At 34.3% G+C, this 21,392-nt stretch overlaps 2 protein-coding genes across 4 annotated transcripts; both read right to left on the bottom strand.

Annotated features, from left to right (window-relative positions):
- Positions 1-387: 387 nt before the first annotated feature.
- On the bottom strand, positions 388-846 carry LOC145795779 (uncharacterized). The gene has a single exon (XM_082880682.1). It carries the CDS (start codon positions 844-846, stop codon positions 388-390), a length of 459 nt encoding a protein of 152 aa, XP_082736808.1.
- Positions 847-5,195: 4,349 nt separating this feature from the next.
- Positions 5,196-11,748, bottom strand: LOC114301365 (myosin-binding protein 3-like). Of its 3 annotated transcripts, none has more exons than XR_014335269.1 (3): positions 10,573-11,748; positions 8,535-9,513; positions 5,196-5,647 (listed from the first exon to the last, which is right to left on the bottom strand). XR_014335269.1 is itself a non-coding variant. In XM_082877841.1 (2 exons), the coding sequence occupies exon 2, from the start codon at positions 9,448-9,450 to the stop codon at positions 9,037-9,039; it is 414 nt and encodes a 137-aa protein (XP_082733967.1). In that variant the 5' UTR covers positions 9,451-9,513; positions 10,573-11,748; the 3' UTR covers positions 5,196-9,036. The 3 variants fall into 3 exon arrangements, 1 of the variants encoding a protein (XP_082733967.1); XR_014335268.1 differs by having other exon boundaries at positions 8,535-9,622; positions 10,573-11,699; XM_082877841.1 differs by having other exon boundaries at positions 5,196-9,513.
- Between the last annotated feature and the right edge of the window lie 9,644 nt (positions 11,749-21,392).

Genomic DNA, 21,392 nt, shown 5'->3' with positions numbered 1-21,392 from the left:
CAAATATATGCAATTCAAAAATTCATATCAATCCAAAAACACCCTACAAGCACCTAGATATAAAGGTTCATCGACCAGTCTGGGTTAGTTTGGATGCTAAGATTCTCCAAATGGAGGTTTTAATTAATATTAAGAAAAGTCCTTTCAAATTTTGGAACTGCTACAGTTCCATAACAAACATGTTATAACTTTGTTCCCCCAAACTAGTTCATATTATTTTAATAAGGAAATTACTAATTAAATTTGTATACTCTAGATTATCTAACATATCATTAACATAATTAATCTATTCAATATTTTTTTTTTTTTTTTTTTTTGATTCAAAGGAAGTTCAAAACAACCAGACGAGCAGGAGCAACACAGGAAAACAAAAGAAAGAAGAAAAAATTAATCCCTCAAAACACTAGTTCCAGTCATGTCAGCAATGAGCAGTGCCTTCACTTCTTCAGGGGGTTCTTCAAGGACTAGAACATGTTCATCTTGTGATACACCCATGTTGGCAAGCCAATCAGCACACTTGTTTCCCTCCCTCGGTGTATATTGCAGGGAACAGTTGCATCTTCTCAACAAGAATTTCGCATCCTCTATGAGAGCTTTATATGGAGAATTAAGGCACGGGCCATTCTGTAAGTGGTTGATGGCCAGCTCTGAATCTGATTCAATAACCACATCCTTGGTGCCCTTTTTGGAATAATATTGTGAGTCCTCTGTAAATAGCCCACAGTTCCGCTTCGAGACTATAACAGTGGCCCAATTTTCCATAGAAACCCCAGAGCCACAGTCCCGTATCATCCCGCAGCAGCCCCCCATAACCAGCTTGGCCTGGATCACCTTTGGAGCAGCCATCAACATTCAATTTGAGAGTTCCTGCAAAAGGGCAAAGCCAATGAATTAGTCTAGGATGATGGGGCCTGGGGTGGAGGACAGATTGATAGGCCTCATCAATCTCATGAACATAGTTCCTTATGCTCTTGAGACTGAATTGAATGGAAGGATTGAGATTATCAAACACTAATCTGTTGCGATCATTCCAAATTTGCCAAAAAGTAATTTTGAAAACCAGTTGCCATTTTTTATGAAAATAGTCACTTTTAATTTTCACATTAGAGGTAATCCATTCAAGAATAGGCCTATTACATCCTTCCTCCCACTAACTCGTATCTTTAATTGCAATCCAAAGGTTTTGAGAGGTGGTGCAGGTTCTGAATAAGTGATTCAAATCTTCACTTGTCAACCCACATCTAGGACAAATGTCAGATGTGGCCATGTTCCTCACAAGTCTCAGCTGGTTTGTTAGCAGCCTCTGTTTTAGAATAAGCCACAGGAAGCATTTCAGTTTTTGGGGAATCTTTAATTTCCAAAGCCAAGTCCAAGCCCTCCCATCACTATCTTGTGCTGTAATGATTTGATAGGCTGATGCTGTAGTGAAATTGCCACAGGTTGATCCAATCCAAACAGGTGAATCTGTGTATGTAACAAATCGAGGCCTGTGAATTTTAAGAGTTTCTTGAATATCATGGGATTGGAGGATGTTTTCCAAAGCACCTATGTCCCAATAACCCTCATGATGGAACTGACTTTCTGGAGGGTATTGTTCGTTTGGAAGGGGTAAGAATTAAATAAAGCTTGTTTCCCGCACCACTAGTCACCCCACAAAGATATGTGCTCACCATTTCCCACATTCCATTTAACTCCCCTCTTCAAATGATCTCTATTTTTGCATATGCTTTTCCAGATATGTGAAGAACTTCTGTTGATGGGCCAGCTAAAAAAGGAGTGCTTCCCCAGATACTTGGACTGCAACACCTTACACCATAATTTCTCCTTGTCGCATAGCATCTTCCATCCAAGTTTGGTCAATAAAGCAGCATTCTGATCTCTTGCTTTTCTAATACCTAGACCTCCTTTGTCTTTGCTAGTACAAACACTCTCCCAGTTAACTAGGTGAGCTTTTTTCCTAGAATCAGTGTCACCCCATAGGAAATTACGGTTCAGTCTATCCATTTCATCACAGACCCTTCTAGGAATTTCCATGGTCTGCATGTTGTAACTGGGTATAGCAGAGGTGACAGATTGGATAAGAGTTGTTCTACCAGCCAAGGAGAGTGTTCTAGCCTTCCAACCTGACAACCTAGATTGAAGTTTCTCTAAGGTGTCCCTAAACATGTTTTTGTTGACTCTACCATGAAGCATAGGAGAACCCAAATATTTACCAAGGTTTTGGGTTAAAGGGATGCCACTATGGAAACTAAGGGATAGGGCTTTGTTACGAGCTAAATTGGGGGAGACAAACAGTTTGGACTTGGAGTGGTTGATTTGTTGCCCAGAAATTGCACAGAATTCAGAGAGAACTGACATGATAGTATCACAGTTGGAGAGATCAGCTTTGGCAAATAAAATAAGGTCATCTGCAAAGAATAGGTGAGAGATGGGTGGGCTAGAGCGAGCTGCCTTAATCCCTTTCCACTGGCCGCCTTCCACCTTGGAACTAATCATGTTAGAGAGTCTTTCCATACAAAGGACAAAGAGGTAAGGGGAGAGTGGATCACCCTGTCTCAAGCCTCTCTCATTCTTAATTCCTTCCAGAACCTCTCCATTCCATAGAATAGCGGATTTGCTGTTAGAGACACAACTCATGATGAGATTGATCCATTCGTCGTTCATATTAAACTCCACAAGAGTGTCTCTAATAAACTCCCAAGACAATCTATCATAGGCTTTTTCCAAATCTATCTTAAAAATCATACCTCCCTCCTTTCCTTTTTTATGCCTCAATGTGTGAAGAATCTCCTGGGTAACAATGATGTTATCAACCGTATTTCTACTCGGAATAAAGCTACTTTGGTTGGGGCTCACCAAGCTGTCAATGAGAGGCCTAACTCTATTCACAACAATTTTTGAGATGATCTTATAGGTAACATTACAGAGGCTAATGGGACGAAACTGTTTGATAGTGGCAGGGTTGTCGATCTTAGGGATAAGAACAATGAGAGTTTCATTAGCAGAGTCAGGAACGGACTTGCTATGGAAGCAAGCCTTAACAAACTCACTCACAGACTTGCCAACAATACTCCAGTAGTTATGATAGAAGATAGCCTGGATACCATCAGTACCAGGGGCTTTAAAAGCACCAATATTTCTCACTGCTTGAAGAATTTCCAGGTTGGACAAAGGCTTCAAAAAGCCATCATTATCCTCCTTCTTTTAGTAAAGAGGTTCTTAAAATAGTTAAGGATGAGATTTTTAATCCCCTCTGTGTCACTAACCCAATTACCATCATCGTTCTTAAGGGCATTAATTTTAAGCTTGCGTCTTTTATTCAGAGTGGAGATATGAAAATATTTGGTATTTTTATCTCCAAGGGTGATATGTTTGGATCTAGATTTCTGGAACCAAAGCATTTCCTCCTGGAGCAAAGTCTCATTATAGTCTTTAATAAGCATGTTTTCAAGATTTTGAAGACTGTGTGTGAATGTTTCAGCAAGAGCTTTCTGAATACCCTCAATTCGAGCGAGTAGTCTCCGTTTGCGTTTAAAAATGTTACCAAATACCTTCTCATTCCATTCAGTAACTCTATTAGTAAAGTCAGCAGTAGAGTCAAGGAGTTGATTGTTCATACAGTGCCAAGAGGATTTAATAACATTAATAAGGTCGGGATGAGACATCCAAGCAACCTCAAAACGGAAGGGCCTATTACGGGGGTTTAAAATGTGCATACCTTGAGTGTAGACGACAAGAGGGAAGTGGTCAGAATAAGTTCTAGGAAGAACTCTCACTGTGGCTTCGGGAAACATGGTCCTTCATTCCGCATTACACAGAGCTCGGTCAAGTCTTTCCATGGTGTTAGCTATACCTTGTCTATTGTTCGTCCATGTCAGGCGAGGTCCGGAACTGCCCAAGTCAATTAGATTACAACTATTCACCCGATCAAGAAATTTTTGAGTTCTACTGATATTTTGGCTAGCTGAGAAACTCCTCCTTTCTCTTTGATTAGCGTAGTCATTAAAGTCTCCAGCCACCAGCCAAGGTTGTTTCGTGGAGTGTGATCAACTCAACTTCGAAAATAAAAATTTTCAGAAAACAATTATAATTAATATAATCAATAATATTCTAGAAATAATTCATAAATTTGTAAAACAGCAGTCTATTACTTTCAAATATTTACAATTTTGGGCCCTTAAGTTCAAATTTAGACTTGGATAAGTTGGATTGAACCCTCATTATTTATAAAGTCTTCACAAAAATATTTTTATTTTTATGCCTAGTATAAATATTGGACTTATCCCAGACATCTATTCCCAATATGTTCTTTGAAATATGAACTTACCTAGAGGCTAGAGAGGGTGAATAAGCCAATTAATAAAAATTCTTATTAAATACTCAATTTTTAGCCTTTAAATGATTAAACACACAAATAAGGAATCATATAAAAACACCAAGATTTTATGTGGAAAACCCAAAAGGGTAAAAATTACGGTCTCAACACCCAACAAAAATCCACTTAAAAAATTCAATACTACAGGACTTAGACGAGAGGGCTTATAACTATTCACCTAGGTTTACCTAGGAGTATAAGCATGGCCTGCCAGCTTGAAGCCTGGCTGAGGCCCAGTTCGATGAGCCTGGTCTAGACCCACCCCGATGCCCAACATCACTTGCAAGCTATTTTGGTGAGAAGAAAAAATAAAAAATAATAAAAAAAAAGTCAATCATGAGGTCCAAAACCCGATTACCGGTCTGGGCCTATATTTTTTGAAATTAGGCCGCCCCAACCCGGTCCAATTTTTTTGCAAGAGCCAAGCGGGCCAAGGCCATTTTTACACCACTATGTTTACCTAATTCTGCTGACAAATGCATCTGTTTATCCAAAATTATCAAGCATAACTGCAAATACATTTGGTGTTGAGAGGAAAAGAAAAAGAGTAATCGTTATTATTGGAGTCTTTCTTTCTTTTAATTATTGACAATTTTTCCTGGAGTGATTCTAATTTTAACCATGTATATCAACCATCAAATGTTGGATTTTATTTGCATTGCTACACCAAAAATGCATAATGTTTTTACATACTCAAGAACATACAACCAACACCCAAATGCAAAAATCAAAGCAATCTTTTACTTTCATGATTCTAAATTATCATGCCACATATGTGATTACAGACAGACCTAGAACTAATAACGAAAGTACCAAATGATTGAAACATAATCTGCTGTTGTATAACATTTCTGATAATATTGATATGATTTTATTCAATGTGTGTGTAATGAAATTTAAGAAATTATAATGAATAAATAATAGATACTATCTGGTCATAACACACTGCCTTTTCACGAACTTCATACAAAAAATTGAACCGGTGCCATCCATGAAGACCTATTTGTCAATTGGTACCCCTACATTGGTACTGTGTAGAAGGGATTTACAACACTAATGAGAGAAAACTAGAACTACATATCTCTTATCTACTTGTTGCAGCAATTCTAGGCTCCCAAGAATATGATCCAGCGAACTGCATACTTCAGAGGACTTCGAAGGTGATGTCTTTTGTTAGAGAGATCCTACATTCCTGTTCAAATGAATGCAGCAGATCTATGGATGACGCGAATGTCTGAAGACAACCAATGCGTTGAGCCCAGATGACTAACCCTAAAGGAGTAACAAATACAAGGTAATTAACCCCAACTTTTTAATCTAAAATAATAATTTCCAAAGCAGATGAAAATATTCAAGTATTCAAATACTTTTTGAGACTTGCAAATTATGAGGAAAAAGAAATCAAATGGAATTTTACTTTTTCTTTGTTTGGCTATATTGGAAAATTGTGCAGGACAATCTTTTGAGGGAATTTTCTTGTTTTGAAGTAACCCAGTTTTCATTATACAACAGTAAGGAAAATGGGGAAACATGACTAACCACCAAAGGAGGAGGACACAGGAAACCTACAATCAAATCAAAATCACATTTCTAACAAATGGATTCTTTATGTTTTTACTTTTTCTTCCTCTTTTTCCCTCTTCATTTCCTTTCCCTTCTTTTTCATTTTACCTCACTGTTCCGGGGAACCAAAAAGAGCATATATGTATCCATGAAGCAACCAAATCCATACTTTATGAGTGTTTGTGAACTCCTAAAGGTACACTTTGACAGCACCTTTTCTTTGACATTACCTAATAACCAAGGTTTTAAGTAAAGGTGGCAGCTACCATAAGGGTAACGATAGCGTTGATGTGGCTGTGGAAAGTAACGGCCGTAGCACAATAGTGGTGGCAATCGACCGGAGCCATAAAGTTTTTGATTCTTCGCACAACTTCAGGAAAACATGCTAACAAACATGTTTTCATTTCAAAATCACATTTAGTGAGGTTTATAATGATTTTTTCGTGTGTTTTGTTTAGTTTTTAAATATGATCCAATATGTGCACTAATTTTTATGTTACGTTTAAGTCACTATAGGGATTTTTCCTATTGTTGGATGTATTTAATTTTCTTTACTTTACTAATTATACTGGTAGATAACTTCCCACTTGTTAAGAAGAAAAAAAAACGAAACATGTTTAATATTAAAAATGATAATCTCACAAACATAAGTTCATACATAATACAAAATATCAACATACTAATGTAAAAATACTTAACATGATATACAAATTTTGTTCAATAAATTTGACCCAAGAGCAAATACAGATATAATATATTAATATTCAAAGAATCAAATGAGAAATTAATGAAAGTTTGGAGAGAGAGAGAGAGCGAGAGAGAGAGAAGTAAGCTCATTTAACTTTGATAGCAACTCAAATCTTGTAAAACTTGAATATTGGACATTCAAAACGTGTAACTATAAGATTTTCGCATAAGTTCTATATCCTTTTTGTGCGATTTTAACAACTAGAGAAAAATGGCCTTATATACAAAATCTATATAAAAAAAATAAAAAAAAGAAGCATATGATCGTAATGGCGGCAAAGGTCAAATGAATAAATTTGACCAAAGAGCAAATATAGATATAATATAAGTTAATATTCAAAGAATCAAATGAGATTAAGGAAAGCTTTTCAATAAAAAGGTAATGAACTTTGGAGAGAGAGAGAGAAGTAAGCTCATTTAACTTCAATATCAACTCAAGTCTTGTAGAACTTGAAGATTGGACATTCAGAGTTTGTAGATCTAAGATTTTCACATAAGTTCTATATTCTTTTTGTGCGATTTTAACTAGAAAAAAGAGAAATGAGAAAAATGGCCTTATATACAAAATCTATATTAAATAAAATAAAATAAAATAAAAATAGAAGCGTAAGGATTGTAATGGCAGCAACGAAATTGTAACGGCACCGTAATGGCCATTACGACCTTTACACAACAGTGGCGGCCATTACGGATGTGAATTTTGTCACACTGCCATAGCGGCCATAACAGGTGGCAGTAACGGTTGTGGAGGCATTTTAAAACTATGCTAATAACAGAACTTCTGGTAGCCAACAACAGTTAATCAGGAAACATAAAGAGTGCCAGAAGAACCTTTAGGAACAAAAACTGAAGGGAAGAACTAGTAGGTGGAGATATAAAGAGAGCCTTCATGCACAAAGAGGAGGTATCTAACATTGACTCGCTAGCCGCTATACTTGGTTGTAGAGTTTTACTAAGTAATCCAATCAACATTACTTTATCAAGTTTTCCTACACATTTTATGTCCTTGTGTGCTATTATTATCACTGCAGCTAAGATAGTGTTTGGTTCACTAGAATGAGGTCGAACACAATAATCATTCCATCAAAATATCCATTCACATATTTGGTTGACTAAAAAACATAATGAAATATGCATTGCAACTGAAATCATCAATCACCATTGTAAGAAAATGATCATTCCATAGGGGAGCTTAAAGAATGACCATTCCGTCTCATTCCATCTCTTTCTAATGAACCAAATAGAGCGAGAGATTAGAAAAGCAATGGAGCAATTTTTTGTAGGGTAGAATGGAAGAGGAATTCGAGTAACCATTTGGTAGACTAGGACTCAATTTGTACTCCTATTATAGGATAGGGACTTGGTATCAAGAAGTCAGAAATGCCTAATCAAGCTTTATTGGGGAAGCGGATGAAAAGTTTTGTGGGTGAGAGGGATATATGATGAAGAATGGTAGTAGCTCTGAAGTATGGGTGTGATTTAGGAGATTGGACCTCTCTAGAGGTATCTATTTCTCATGGCATATTTGGAAAGGTATTAGAAAGGAGTGGGAATAAGTTTGTAGTGAATATTAGTATGGTGGTAGGAGCGGGGAGGAGGGTGCAGTTTTGGTCTTCAAAAGATTAAGCATTGTAACTTTGTGCACTTAGGTTAGGTTGTGTTTGGACAATGGATTTGGATAGGTCTTTGGAAAGGAAAAGGTGAATGAAATTTGCATGAAATATAAGATAATTTTTTTCTCCTTTTCCTTTCTCTTTCCAAATCCCTACCCAAATGCATAATCCAAACGCAGCCTTACTGTGTTTGATATCGATGAAGATAATGATGAAAGAGAAATCTAACATCAAACCTTAGAGGATGGCAGGGGCAAAGAAGCTTCACACAAGACCTTTCTAGGTTCTGTTAGCTGTCAAATCTCTCGAAGTTGTTATGCTATATCTTCTGCAAGTTGCAGTTGAAAATTTTCCCTTTCCCGATAGTCCACAGAGAAGTTGAGCTTCTGTCTTTGTTCCTGCACAATACTTAACCTCTCTCCAAGTCACTCAACTTTCATGTCAATTTTCAATCTTTCATTGTTAACTGCCGACATCAAATTTTTCTGCAGATCAGAAACTATTATGGATTTCTCTACATCTCCTTGCTTGAAAATCAGCTTCTTCATCCCATCCGGAAATTCATAATTCCTCTCCAAGAGCAAGGGTGTACAGTTTTGCTTATCAATAGACAATACCTCATTAACTGAACTTTTATCCTTTACAATTTCCTTCTTGTCAATGGATTCACTAAGCTGTTGGAGCATCAGCCTGTTCCCTCTGTGTTTTCACCATATACTGAATGTCATCTTGTAACTGTTAATTTCCAATATGAATCATCTGCCTATAAGCTTCAACTACCCTTTCCAAGAAATGCTTCTCTTTCTGTCTCCTCACAAGAATTTCTTTAAGGATGTTCATTTCTTCAGCATCATAAGCAGATTTCTCTTCTATTATCCTCTGGTATTGCCAAGCCTCCATTTCTATGGATGCCTTCTCGTCTTGTAGACGCAGTATCATTGCCATGGCCTCATCTGCAGCTGTAGCAGCAGCACTTCTCTCCTTCTCAAGCTCAAGGTAAAGAGCACCATGCTCTTCTTCAAGTGCCTGTTCCAAGATTCTGATTGCATTTTTCTCATTACCTTCATAACCCAGTTCCTTCTGCACATTACTCTGTCTCTCCATAGGATGATTCACTTTTCTCAGTGAGTTTCTTTTCATGAAGAGTTTCATTCAACTACAAGCCATGTGAAGTTCTATCCCCAAAATTCATAACAACTGGAGCGTCCTCATCATCTAAATCACATACCACACACAATAGCATTGTCATGCATCATATTAGTAATGACCTAAGCATGGATCTATGAATGCTTCCATTTATGTTGTGTAAGATTCCATGTAAAACCTGGCACACCAAGCAAGAAGTCACGGCAACACATGCCAAGTCATTGTTTAAAAATGGGTGCAAAGCTCATGCCCTGAGGGCACAAGGAATAATCATTGAGGTTTAAACATTCAAGCTAACAGATTAAAGTGTTAATTGAAAAAGAGACATAAAAATTGTACTTGCCATATATGTATTGGTGGTATGGTAGTCCATTTGTTTAAAACCAGAACAACCTCTTCATTTCTTTTTTTCTTTTTCTTTTTCATTTTTTTAAATGCATTTTGATCACCTGAATGGCTCCTAAGGGGTGAGTCTAACCAATATAAAAAATTAAAATAATTCCCTTACAAGCCATCTTACACAAACACACTCACATAGAAGAATAATTTTGATCATCTGAAGGGCTCTGTACTTTTCCAGTTTTCCTGTTCTTTGCTTTAAGGATTTTAAAATATAACTACTTTAGCTTTTAATATGTGTATATGGAACCTCCAAGTCAGGAAAATTTACAAATCCTTTTTTTTAAACTAACCAAAGAATTTCAAAACCAAGGAATTTCGCATCCCTTAATGGTTTAAAATCCCTTCCCATCCCTTCGCCAAGAACGGCCAAGATTTTTCAAAAAATCTATAAGACATAATTTCACTCTTCACTCAGGTACAGGATATATGCATTGTCAGTGGAGATTGTGACTTTTCATGTATGGCATATACAGGGAACAATTTTTGTAAGTTAGTGCACATATAACACTAATCTTCTTCAATTTCTTTATTCAGCTGTAAGATTATAGCACAACTTCTGTTGATTTTAAAAATGTGAAAATGCATACACAGATACATGAGTCCACAAAATGAAACACTAATGCCTCTCTTCTTCTTTTTTCTTTTTCTTTTCAGTTAAGGTGCAAAGTTTCAGATGAAATAAAGAAAACGGATAGAATACAAACCAAGATCAAAATCAACACTCACAATTAAAGTGATTAGCATCAGCTCCAGAGTTGACAGGCATTGAACTGCATTCAATCTCATTATTCCCTTTACGATTGATGCAAGAACGTGACCGATCATTTGCATATGAAGGGTCAAACGGCACAGGCGAAACTTTTTCATAATCAGCAAGACCTTTTCAACGTCGCCTAAGACCATACCTTGGCCTCTGATTTGCAATCCCCTTACCCTTCAGCTCAAACCTTCCGTTCTTGACATGAACTGATGAATTCACTACATCAAACACCCTAACCGATTCATTCTTCAAAATCAAGTCCCTCTCAACCACATTTTGCAACTTCCTAGCACCCGGTATTGAGCTACAAGACGCTTCGCCTTCCATTTCAACAAATCCATCAACACAATTGTTTTGATCTCTAATTAACTTCAAATTCATTTGGCAATCTCAGTTTTTCGCGCAAATTGAATCAAAGGGAAACTTTGTGTTCACAGACAGTTGAACAGAAGAGACTGTCTCAATTGGGCAATCAATTAACAGCCTCTTCAAGCAGTAATTGCTATTGGAGGTGCCCAATAGGCCATTACAAGGACATGGTAAGCAAAGCCCCAAAAAACCCAGAAATTTGGAAGCGAAAAATGCAAGAGTGGATGCAGAGAGTAAGAGATAAGCAATAGCAAGATCAAGAAAAGCACCCACTAACCTACTAAATGTCCATGAATGAATGGCCTGGCATGCCATTTGGGTTCTGAAAAATCTCTTGTTATTTCTTAATTAAGGTTCAAAACGAGCACACTACAATCATATACCCTTGTTTGTTTCCAGAGAAAACTGAGGGGAAAAAATAAAAAATCAATACACAACTTGACTTTTCTTTTCTTCTCCTGAACCTTGTTGGCCAATAAGGAAGATAATAAAAGATGAGAGAGAGAGAGAGAGAGAGAGAGAGAGAGAGAGAGTTACCAAGAAGAAAGAAAAGGACGGGGGATGAGATACACAGTGAGAAGCTTCCTTTTCTTGTTGATTGTTTGTTTGTTTGTCGTGATTTTTCAAAACCCTAACGTTCAATAATAGTGAGTATGAAAATGGGTCGAAGACCATAACAAAAGAGAAAAGCAAAGACACGGACGAGGGTTGATGTTGTTGGTTTGCTCACAATGGAAGTAAGGCACTTGTTTAAAACGCGTTTGAATGAACGAGTTCGAACGTTTATCAATCGAGTTGACTTTGAGTGACCTTTATCTCAGTTCAATTAATAATATATTAAATAAATTTTTAATAATTTATTTCATTTTTTATTTATTTTGATATTTGTGTAAATTTACATATTTGATTGATGAGATTTATTATTGGGATAACTATTATTATATATTTTACTCATTATTTTGTATTTTTTTTAATCTCAATAAGTTAGTTAATTTAAATTTAATTTTTTTTTAAGCTTAAGCTCAAACTTAACTCATTTTTGTAATTGAACGAGCTCGAGCCGAGTTCGAGTTCAACAAATATTTGACGAGTCAAGTTTGAGCTCGATTTTTAAAGCTTAACTAGAGCTCAACTCGAGCTCGAGCTCAACTAATTCTTAATAAACGAGCTTCAACATTCAAAAGGTTGGCTCGGCTCGACTTGTTTGCAGCCTTACATGGAAGTACGTGCGCTTTTGTATTTTCCACGTAGATACCATTAATGGCGGAGCCACGTAAGGGCCAGGGGAGTCATGTACCCCCTGGATTTTTTGATTTTTTTTTTATACAAATATAAAGAAAATATTTTAAATAAAAAGTATTACAAAAATATTATTAGAGTAAAATGTCAATGACATTTTAAAAATTATGAAAATAATAATGGTTATTTTGATTGAAAATGAAGAGATTACTATAAACTATATTATTTATGAAAATTTTAAATGTAACGGTGATATCATTATTATTGACATATAAATATAAATAATCTCACTATAAAGATATGAAATTTATTGGACTATCAGTTACATTTGACATGTGATGTTCACTCTCTATGTGTTTATTTACTATTAGTTGGTAATATCGCATACTAATAATGACGTGATATTACCATTATATTGAATTTTTAATCAAATTTTGTATAAAAAAAATAATTTATCATTATATAATTTATTTTAAGACTTATATCCATATTTTTTTTATATTGTCCATGGTGCACCAGTTATAAACAACATTATTTTTTTTTATGTTTCTCGAAATCAATTGTAAAACCTTACGTGAAATATTTTTGTACAATTTTTTAATATTGTAATTAATAAGTACCCATCCTAATTTAATTTTCTGGCTCTGCCACGGGATACCATGTAGATACCTGTCCCTTGCGTCCAAAGATTTGCCTCCTTTGCTAATTAGCTATTTTAGTTGACTTTTTTTAATAAAAAAAAAATTAGTTCAAACTTCATTTTATCTTTGTGATTTGGACAATACGATTTACTCTCCTAACATTTAAAAATGACTATATAATTTTTTTGTGGCCTGTAAATTAAAATGTACCATTAGGACGGTTAATGATTTAATTAAAAAAAAAAACTAAAAGACTTATATTTTCTTCATTTGTTTGGAAAGCAATGCACTTTAACCCTCTGTATCTTATTTCATGTTTTACTCTCTTAAAATTAAAAAATGAACATATAATTCCTCTTATATTTGTCACGTATTTCACACTTATTATTAAGTTGAACAAAATATTTAACGATGTTTAAATTTAATCCACAAATCACATAAGAATTATATAGTCATTTTTAAACGTTAGGAAAATAAATCGTATATAATCCAAATTATAGAAGATAAAATAAAATAAATAATAATAATATGACAATTTATAATAATTTTTTTTACTATAAAATCAACTTTCAAAATGAATTTTGTCAATTCCACGTGTATCGTGTCGTGTTATCTATACTATACTATCATATAAAACAAAGGGCAACAAGGGGTAGAACCATAGGTCCCATAAACAAAGATTCTTACCAATTCACTGACATAAAATTTGTAATTAATATTTTATTTTATTTTAACTTATTTAAACTGTACAGATATTTTGAATAAAGGTAAACTACACTAACACTTTCTAAGGTTTCTATAAATAAGTATACTTTTTGACTTTTTATGAAATATGGGTTGGATTTGGGTTGGGTTTGAAGTGATGTGTTAGAGAGGTGATGTGACTTAAATAAGATGATGTGACTTAAATAGAATAGTGACTTTTTGACTTTTTAGATTTTTTGAGGGATCCCAAACTTGGCCTTAATATAAATCTTTTCTTACATTTGAAAAATTATGCTTACCCTCTATTAGATTAAAATGACATATTTGCTCCTTAGTCTTCTATACATATAAAATAATAAAATAATATTGATAATTTGTTCATGTCATTTCAAAAGAAAAACAATCAACTTCTTTAGTTTAACTCACATAAAAAATTAAATTTTTTTATTTTTCGTGTTTTTTATTTTTACTAATTTTTTTAATATTTTAAGCAATTTTTTATTTTTTAGATACACCTAATCTAGATATACTTAAGAAATATAATATTTTGTGATTTTAAGGAAAGTAGAACTAGCAATATTTATTTTAAAACAGAACACTATTCATAGACTGAAATCAAAAGTACCTTACAATTGTTTACTCGAAGCTGGAAATCATAACTTCAAAATATAGATTACAAAATAGAAATTATAGAGAGAGAGAGTTTGAGAAATTTCTAAAATTTCGGATGATTTTCTTCATAACTGATAAGGTCTTTTATAGAGAAGTTAAATGACTATGGTGCTCTGGGGAGCTGCTATGGACTGAAGATTAGCAGGTGAAGGTATATGGGTTTTGTTTGTTGCTTTCAGAAAAGTTGATATAACAACCCCGACTTGTGATTAGTTGATTAACCATAATTAATTATGCCTAATAAGTTATTACGATGAAATTCTGAATTAATTTCATATATGTTGCATTATTTGTGTTTTTATCTGTCTATCGTAGAAAGATCTGTTTGTGTTTTCGTCTTATCCCGCGAATTGAAGGCCTTATCGGCATTCGATCACGAAATTGACTTAATATATGAGTTAGTTGGAATTTTTAGAACATTATGGTAGGTTCAATTGAAATTCGATTCAGAACGAAATAATTAGATTAAATAATGTCAATTGATTAGTTATTAACTAAATTTCTTAATTAGTCTATATAAAGCTAGTATGAGCTTCAAGACTTCTTCTTTTTTCCACCTCTTTGAGCCTCTCAACAAACAAAACATGAGGAGAGTGAGAGCTTAGGGAGAGAATGAATTCAAGAAGAATGGAGGGATGAATTGCTAACCAAAAACAAAACTCAAGGGTTTTGGCTTGACATCTTTGTGAATTCACCGTCTAGAGCTTCATTGAGAAGTTGAAGTAAGGATTCAACACTTAAATTGTATAATTAAGATATCTAGGACATGAATTCTTGAGGATTGAGTAGAGTTATGCAAGAATTGAGCTAGCAATGTAGAGAAAATGAACATTTCATACATGCATGTGCATTTCATGAATTGTGAGTGTTGATTTCAACCAATTTTGCATACAAGGACCTATTTTTGTTCAATTATGGAAGCTCTTGTGATTTTGCACTTTAACAATCCATTTGTACATGTTTTGAAAGGTTTGAGTTCTTGGCAACACATGCATGGCATGTATACATATTGATCAAGTTTGGTTTTGAAGGAATTCACTTGCTTTTGAGTTTGATTCCAAAGAATTTCCACTTGCATGTGTCAAATTTATTTTAGTTTTGCGAATCCATCTTGTTTTCCACCAATTTGTCTCATTTGATCATGTTTTGAAAGCTTGAGCTTGTACCTTTGCATGCATGGTATGTAATGACATGATTTCCCAATTCCAAGTTTGAGTTTTGAGCAATTATCATACTTTTGGGCCTTAATTTTATGAAAAGATCCTCAATTCTTCATGTTTAACAAGTTTACAAGTTTTTCCTTAAGTTTTTGGCCCAAAATGATGAGTTTTGATATGTTGAATTCGAGTTTTGCAGCTTAGAGGTAAATCTGGAAATTCCAGAATTCAACCCCTCCACTTGAGTGACAAATTCTGCGCTCTAGCGACCACTCTGTGATCATGCACTTCTGCTCGAGTGACCTTAAGTTCGCTCGAGCGTGAAATGCGAGCTCCTAGAAGTTTCATGTTTTTGTAGACCGCTCGAGCAATAGGAGTTACGCTCGAGCGAGGACCTGAGTCCCACGCTCGAGCGACCGTCGAGCGTGAAAATCACACAACCAGTACTTTTTCAAAGTTTGCAAACCGCTCGAGCGACCCCTCACATGTTTGCATGTCCTCTCGAGCGAAAGAAGTTACGCTCGAGCGAGACCTCTGTTTTCAGCAAGTTTTGTTAAGTGTTTCCAAATGCATTTTTGGCATCCTCATTGCATCCTAGGTACTCCTAGGCCAAGAATAAGATACAATAATGAGAGTAAAGGCTAGAAACACACTAAGAATGAATGAAATAAGTTATGTTCAATCCAAGCGTATGTTTCAGTATGTATTTGTTATGTTGGTATAGGTTACGCGCCGTGAGCGATTGATCCATTGGTTTGCCATCAAGTTATCTATGAAGCTATCTGTGAGTAATAACTTAGTAAGGCTATGTTCTTTATGAAGTACTATCTGAATATTATGACATGATATGATATGAACTATTTTTGAATGATAGAAAAGAATGCGTTATGAATACATGAATGATGATCCACTTCTTTGAAATATAATTGTGGTATTCTTAGCAGAGGCCCTCGCCCAAAGGACATAATACTGTGGCTTATGGTCATAAGGCCCTCGCCCGAGGGAAATAATACCGTGGCCCAAGCCCTCGCCGGGGGGACACAATATCGTGGCCTAGATATGAGATATGTTATCCGGTACCGGAGGTTCCAATATGGAACTTAATATGCTTGACCAAAGAGATACATTTAATGCTAATGGATACACCACTCATGATATGAATATGTTATGACTCTATTTTTTATACGAACATGTTTATGCTTCTGTTAAATATGAGAATTGAAAGTTATCTTTGTGATGAACATTATTCATTTAAACTCTTTACTCTGTTATTATTCACTGGCTTTCGCTCACTATTTATATTATGTATGTAGGTGATCAGGCGCGTGACCAGGCTCAGAACTGAGGACCTGGCATTTCAGTTTTGTCAGCTAGCCGCTACGCCTCCGAGGAGGTTCCCTTTTGTGAGTGAGTCAAGTTTAAATGGCTTATGTTTAAGACCTTGTTTTCCTTTGGGTATAGATCAAGTTTTTTGTTATCTGTATTTTGGCTAAGTCCCTTTTGGCTATAAGTAATGAATGTGACGTAAGATTGCTTTAAGATGTCACGTACATGGGTATAAAGTTTAAAATTTTTGTCCCATATATATCTCCACAACTCAATGGACCATGTATGTTTGTTTATTTGCTTCCGAAGCCCCTAATTATAAGTTATTCTATTCAGAGGCCTTTGGTAATCCAAGAATTACTGACCGATTACGACACAAAACCCACAGGGGCGAGTTTGGATCGTGATAGTTGAAGATGCCTGATTGCATAGTGTTTGACTGAATGACTGATGAATAGTGAATAGTAAATTTGACTTTTACTATTCAAGTGAACAGTAAAATTGACTTTTTTCACTATTCATTGCTTTTGGTGGAAATGTTGTTGAGGTGTGAATGCATAGGGATTGATTGCGAATCAAAATATATCCAGAAGCAGCTTTTCTCAAAAGAAGAGTATTGATTGAAGTTTTTGAATATATATGGAATCCAATGTTGATGATATGGAATCTAGTTAAGCATATAGGTCCTGAGCATTTGGTATTGGAAGCCATATGGATCATGACTAATAGAGGCTTCAGAAGAGGCTGATCCATCTGAAGCATTGTCTTCATCCTGTAACTTGGCTTGGGCCAGTGGTAACTTCGCAATTTAAATGAGTTCTTCATTGCTTGTTTTTGACTTGGGCTTTACTTTGGGCTTTGACTTGGATGACTTGGATTTGAAAGGCTCATAGCTAGCTGTTGAGCTTTCAAGTCTGATTGTTGTGAGAGGAAGTGGGCTTCCTTGAGCAACTGAAGCCGTTGGGTTCTGCTGAGAAGACTTGACCATTGTTGGAGTAGAAGCATAAATATTGACTAAAAATTCTTGTTAGACTCGATCAATAATGCGATGGGCTTTAAATGCATCCCACCGTTTGACAAAATGTTGTCCAATGACTATGTTATCTTCAATATTATATTGTCATTTGAATATGCAAGGAACTTTATATTTGGACATGAAATGGAGCAATAAAGGAAACTAGCTCTTATGTTGACTCAATTTGTAAAGTGATGAGAAATAAGTGACTTGATCTATGAGGTTAGAATGGATGATTTCTAGGATGACACCATGTTGAGACCACCATCTTAGAAACCATGAAGGAAATTCTGACTTGAATTGATGATCTAAGGAGAACAACCAAGAGTGACTGTATGTATTATTTTGATGCAAGAGGAGTTTGAACTATGCATCAATACAATCATAATAACTGCATTGTATCGTATGCTTAGGAAGATCTCTTAGCAAGAAAGGGAGACCCCATTTATCAAAGGGATACACTATTGTGTTCATACAAAGAATGGTAGAGGATTTTACTGGTATTGACTCTGTCATAAATGGGTTTAATGACTATGGACTTATGATGGAAGAGGATATCTTTGTAAAAGGTAATTGACTTGTTTGGATGAGACGGAGTGAAATGCCAATTATGAGGTAAATAGGTTTTGATTAAATCAATGACATTATGATTGTTTTTGTGGACTGGTTCTTTGTAGAAAAAGTTTGGATGATTGAGGTTTAAGAACATAATCTATTCTCGAAGTTGACCGTCATGGATAATTAGGAGGCATGGGTGTAATTGACTAACAAGCAAAGGGGTCAGTAGTAGGAGCAGAGGAGTAACAAGGTTTGGGAATAGTACCAATAATTTGGTATATGTTGATTAGATCAATTGGGGGTGCAACAGTGGGTTGACTGGTTGGAATGATAGCAAGTGGCATAAAGAAAGGCTTTTGACTTGACATCTGTAATTATGAAACAAAAAATAGATAAGCACCCACTGAGGACATCTAACCTATGAATATGGAAATTGAGACGATTTGTGTAATGGGCAATTAAATTACGTTGGCTAGCAATTTGGTGGAATTGGAGGTAGGGATCTTGGTTAATTGACTTTAAGTAGGCTATTTTAAAGGCACAATGGTAAATAATTTTGCGATAGCGAGTGACTTGTAATTTGTGGGTAGAATAATATGGAGTAGGCATTTTTACTATAAAGTTGAAATGTCTGTATGACTCTCTCTATCCACCCTGTAAAAATTCACGGGTAAGAAAATCAGGGATAGAGTTTTGACTAGCAGGAATATATTCAATATCAAAATCAAATGTACTTAAAACAAATTGCCAACGGGCAAAAATGTGCTTACTAGCAATGTTTTGAACATCTTTTTGTAAAACATATTATGCGCTTTTACAATCAACTCGTACTAGAAATCTTTGATTTAAAATATCATCTTGAAATTTACTAATATATAATACAATAGATAAAATTTCTTTTTTAATTTTTCTATGCTTTGTTCCAGATATTAGAGTGAAACCAAAAAATTTGTTCAGATGACTTGAGATGGATTTTTGAAAGATAATGCCACCATAACCAATGTCAGAGGCATCAGTTTGAATAATTTGAAGGAATCTTCAATAGGAATACTAAGACAAGGTCAAGTCTTAACATATTTTTTGACTTGTTGAACAATAGTAGTATGATTGGGAGACCAAGGAAAAGGATCATCTTTCAATCGATCAAAAAGAGGTTGACAAGTTTTTCTAAGGTCTTTATAGAATTCAACAATGCAATTAAGGGATCCTAAATAAGATTTCATTGGGAAACTTAGAAGCAAACTCAATAGATCGATTTATAGGAAGAATAGTACTTTGGTAAATTTCATAACCTAAAAATCTAACTTTAGTTTGGAATAATTTAATCTTGGGAGTAGAGATAACTAGACCATTATATTGGATGGTTCGGATGAATGATTGGAGATGCTTCCAATGTTCTTTAACTGACTTAGAAAAAATGAGAATATCATTTATGTACACTAGAAAAATAACGACGGGGATTGAATATTTCATTCTTTATATTTTGAAATTCACTAGGTGCATTTTTTAAACCAAATGGCATGACATTCCATTCATAATGATCAAACGGTGTAATGAATGCAGTTTTGTAATGATGATTAAGATGAATTTGAATTTGCCAAAATCTACTTTTAAGATTGAATTTACTAAATATGACTGCTTGACTAAGTTTTTTAATTAAATCTTTCTTATTAGGAATTGGATACCGTATCCATTCTAAAACCTTATTTAATGGTTTATAATTTATGACTAATCGTGGAACACGACGTTCAAGTTTAGCATTGTTATTAACATAAATAGTTGGACATGACCAAGGTGACTTTTACTAATGATTTTATTTTTTGGCAAATCATTGATTTCTTTTCCACACATTTCCATTAATTTGGTATTCATTTGAATAGGTTTGGATTTAGTAGGAATTTATTGTTCATTAAATTTTTTAATATAAGGGAGTGTGACTAAATTTTTTTTCTATACCAGAAAGCACTAGGAAGAGTAGAACAGACTATTTGTTCTAAATGACTCTTAAATTTTTTAATTTTTGAAATAAGAAATGGATTAGTTAATTGAGATTCAATTCTTTTATATTTTACTTATTCTTTGAGGAATTTTATTTGTTTGGTTAATCTATTAATTGATTGAAATATGGAATAGTCTTTTAACTGATTTAACTCTTTAATTTCAAGAGGAGTTAGGAACTGAAAAGTTACTGTTTGACCAAAAGCTTGAGTTGTTATACCATAATTATTAGTGGTGAATGGGTATAGTAAAAAGATAAATGGAATTCTTAAAATAACTTTGTCTGTCATGTTTCTTAGTAGAACAGATGATGTTTTAAATCAAACATTGTTTTGACAAATATGTACTTTGGGTAATTTGTATTTAATATGCATTTTACTTCTATTAGCATAACTTAGTTGGTCACTAGTTTTATGATAATATTTAGTGGAGATTAAACCTTCTTGAATACAATTAAGGCTTGCGCCTGTATCAATTAAGGTTACTACTTCTATTTTATAATCATTGATAATTAGTTTGACTTTTGAATGACATTTTTGGATTTTAATTATGTTAATGATATTTAATCTGTTACTTTCTTGGTTATCATTTTCACTATTAGATTTATTGTTAAAGATTACGCGGTTTGGATTATGACTATTACTGGATTCATCAGAGGATGTGTCATTATTATTTTGAAAATCATTAAGACTCTTGTTAATTTTTAATATTGCAACCTCTTTTTCTAAGGATTTATCTTTGTTTTTTAATTCTTTGATAGTTAGTTTGATTTGGTTAATTTCTTTTTGTAAATCTTGTAAAGTTATTTCTTTATGTTTATCTTTTCTAAATGTTTCTAAAGTAGTAGTTAAACTAATAATTGGTTTATCTTGATGAGGTTTATTATTTCTGTTGATTGATAAAGATTTTAATTTGTTAGTATATTTTCTTTTTAATTCTTTATCTTCTAATTTACTAATTAATTCCAATAGTGAATCATATTGTGTTTTATTAGACATTAATTTGTTTACAACAGGTATAATTGCAACCTAATTCTACTTGATCATCATCAGTATCATTACTATGAGAAGGGTAATAAGAAGTATCACTATTACTAGAAGAGCTAT

Source organism: Camellia sinensis, chromosome 7 (assembly GCF_055761805.1).
Source record: "Camellia sinensis isolate YWXY chromosome 7, ASM5576180v1, whole genome shotgun sequence".
Lineage (NCBI taxonomy): Eukaryota > Viridiplantae > Streptophyta > Magnoliopsida > Ericales > Theaceae > Camellia > Camellia sinensis.
This window is presented reverse-complemented; position numbering and strand designations above follow the sequence as displayed.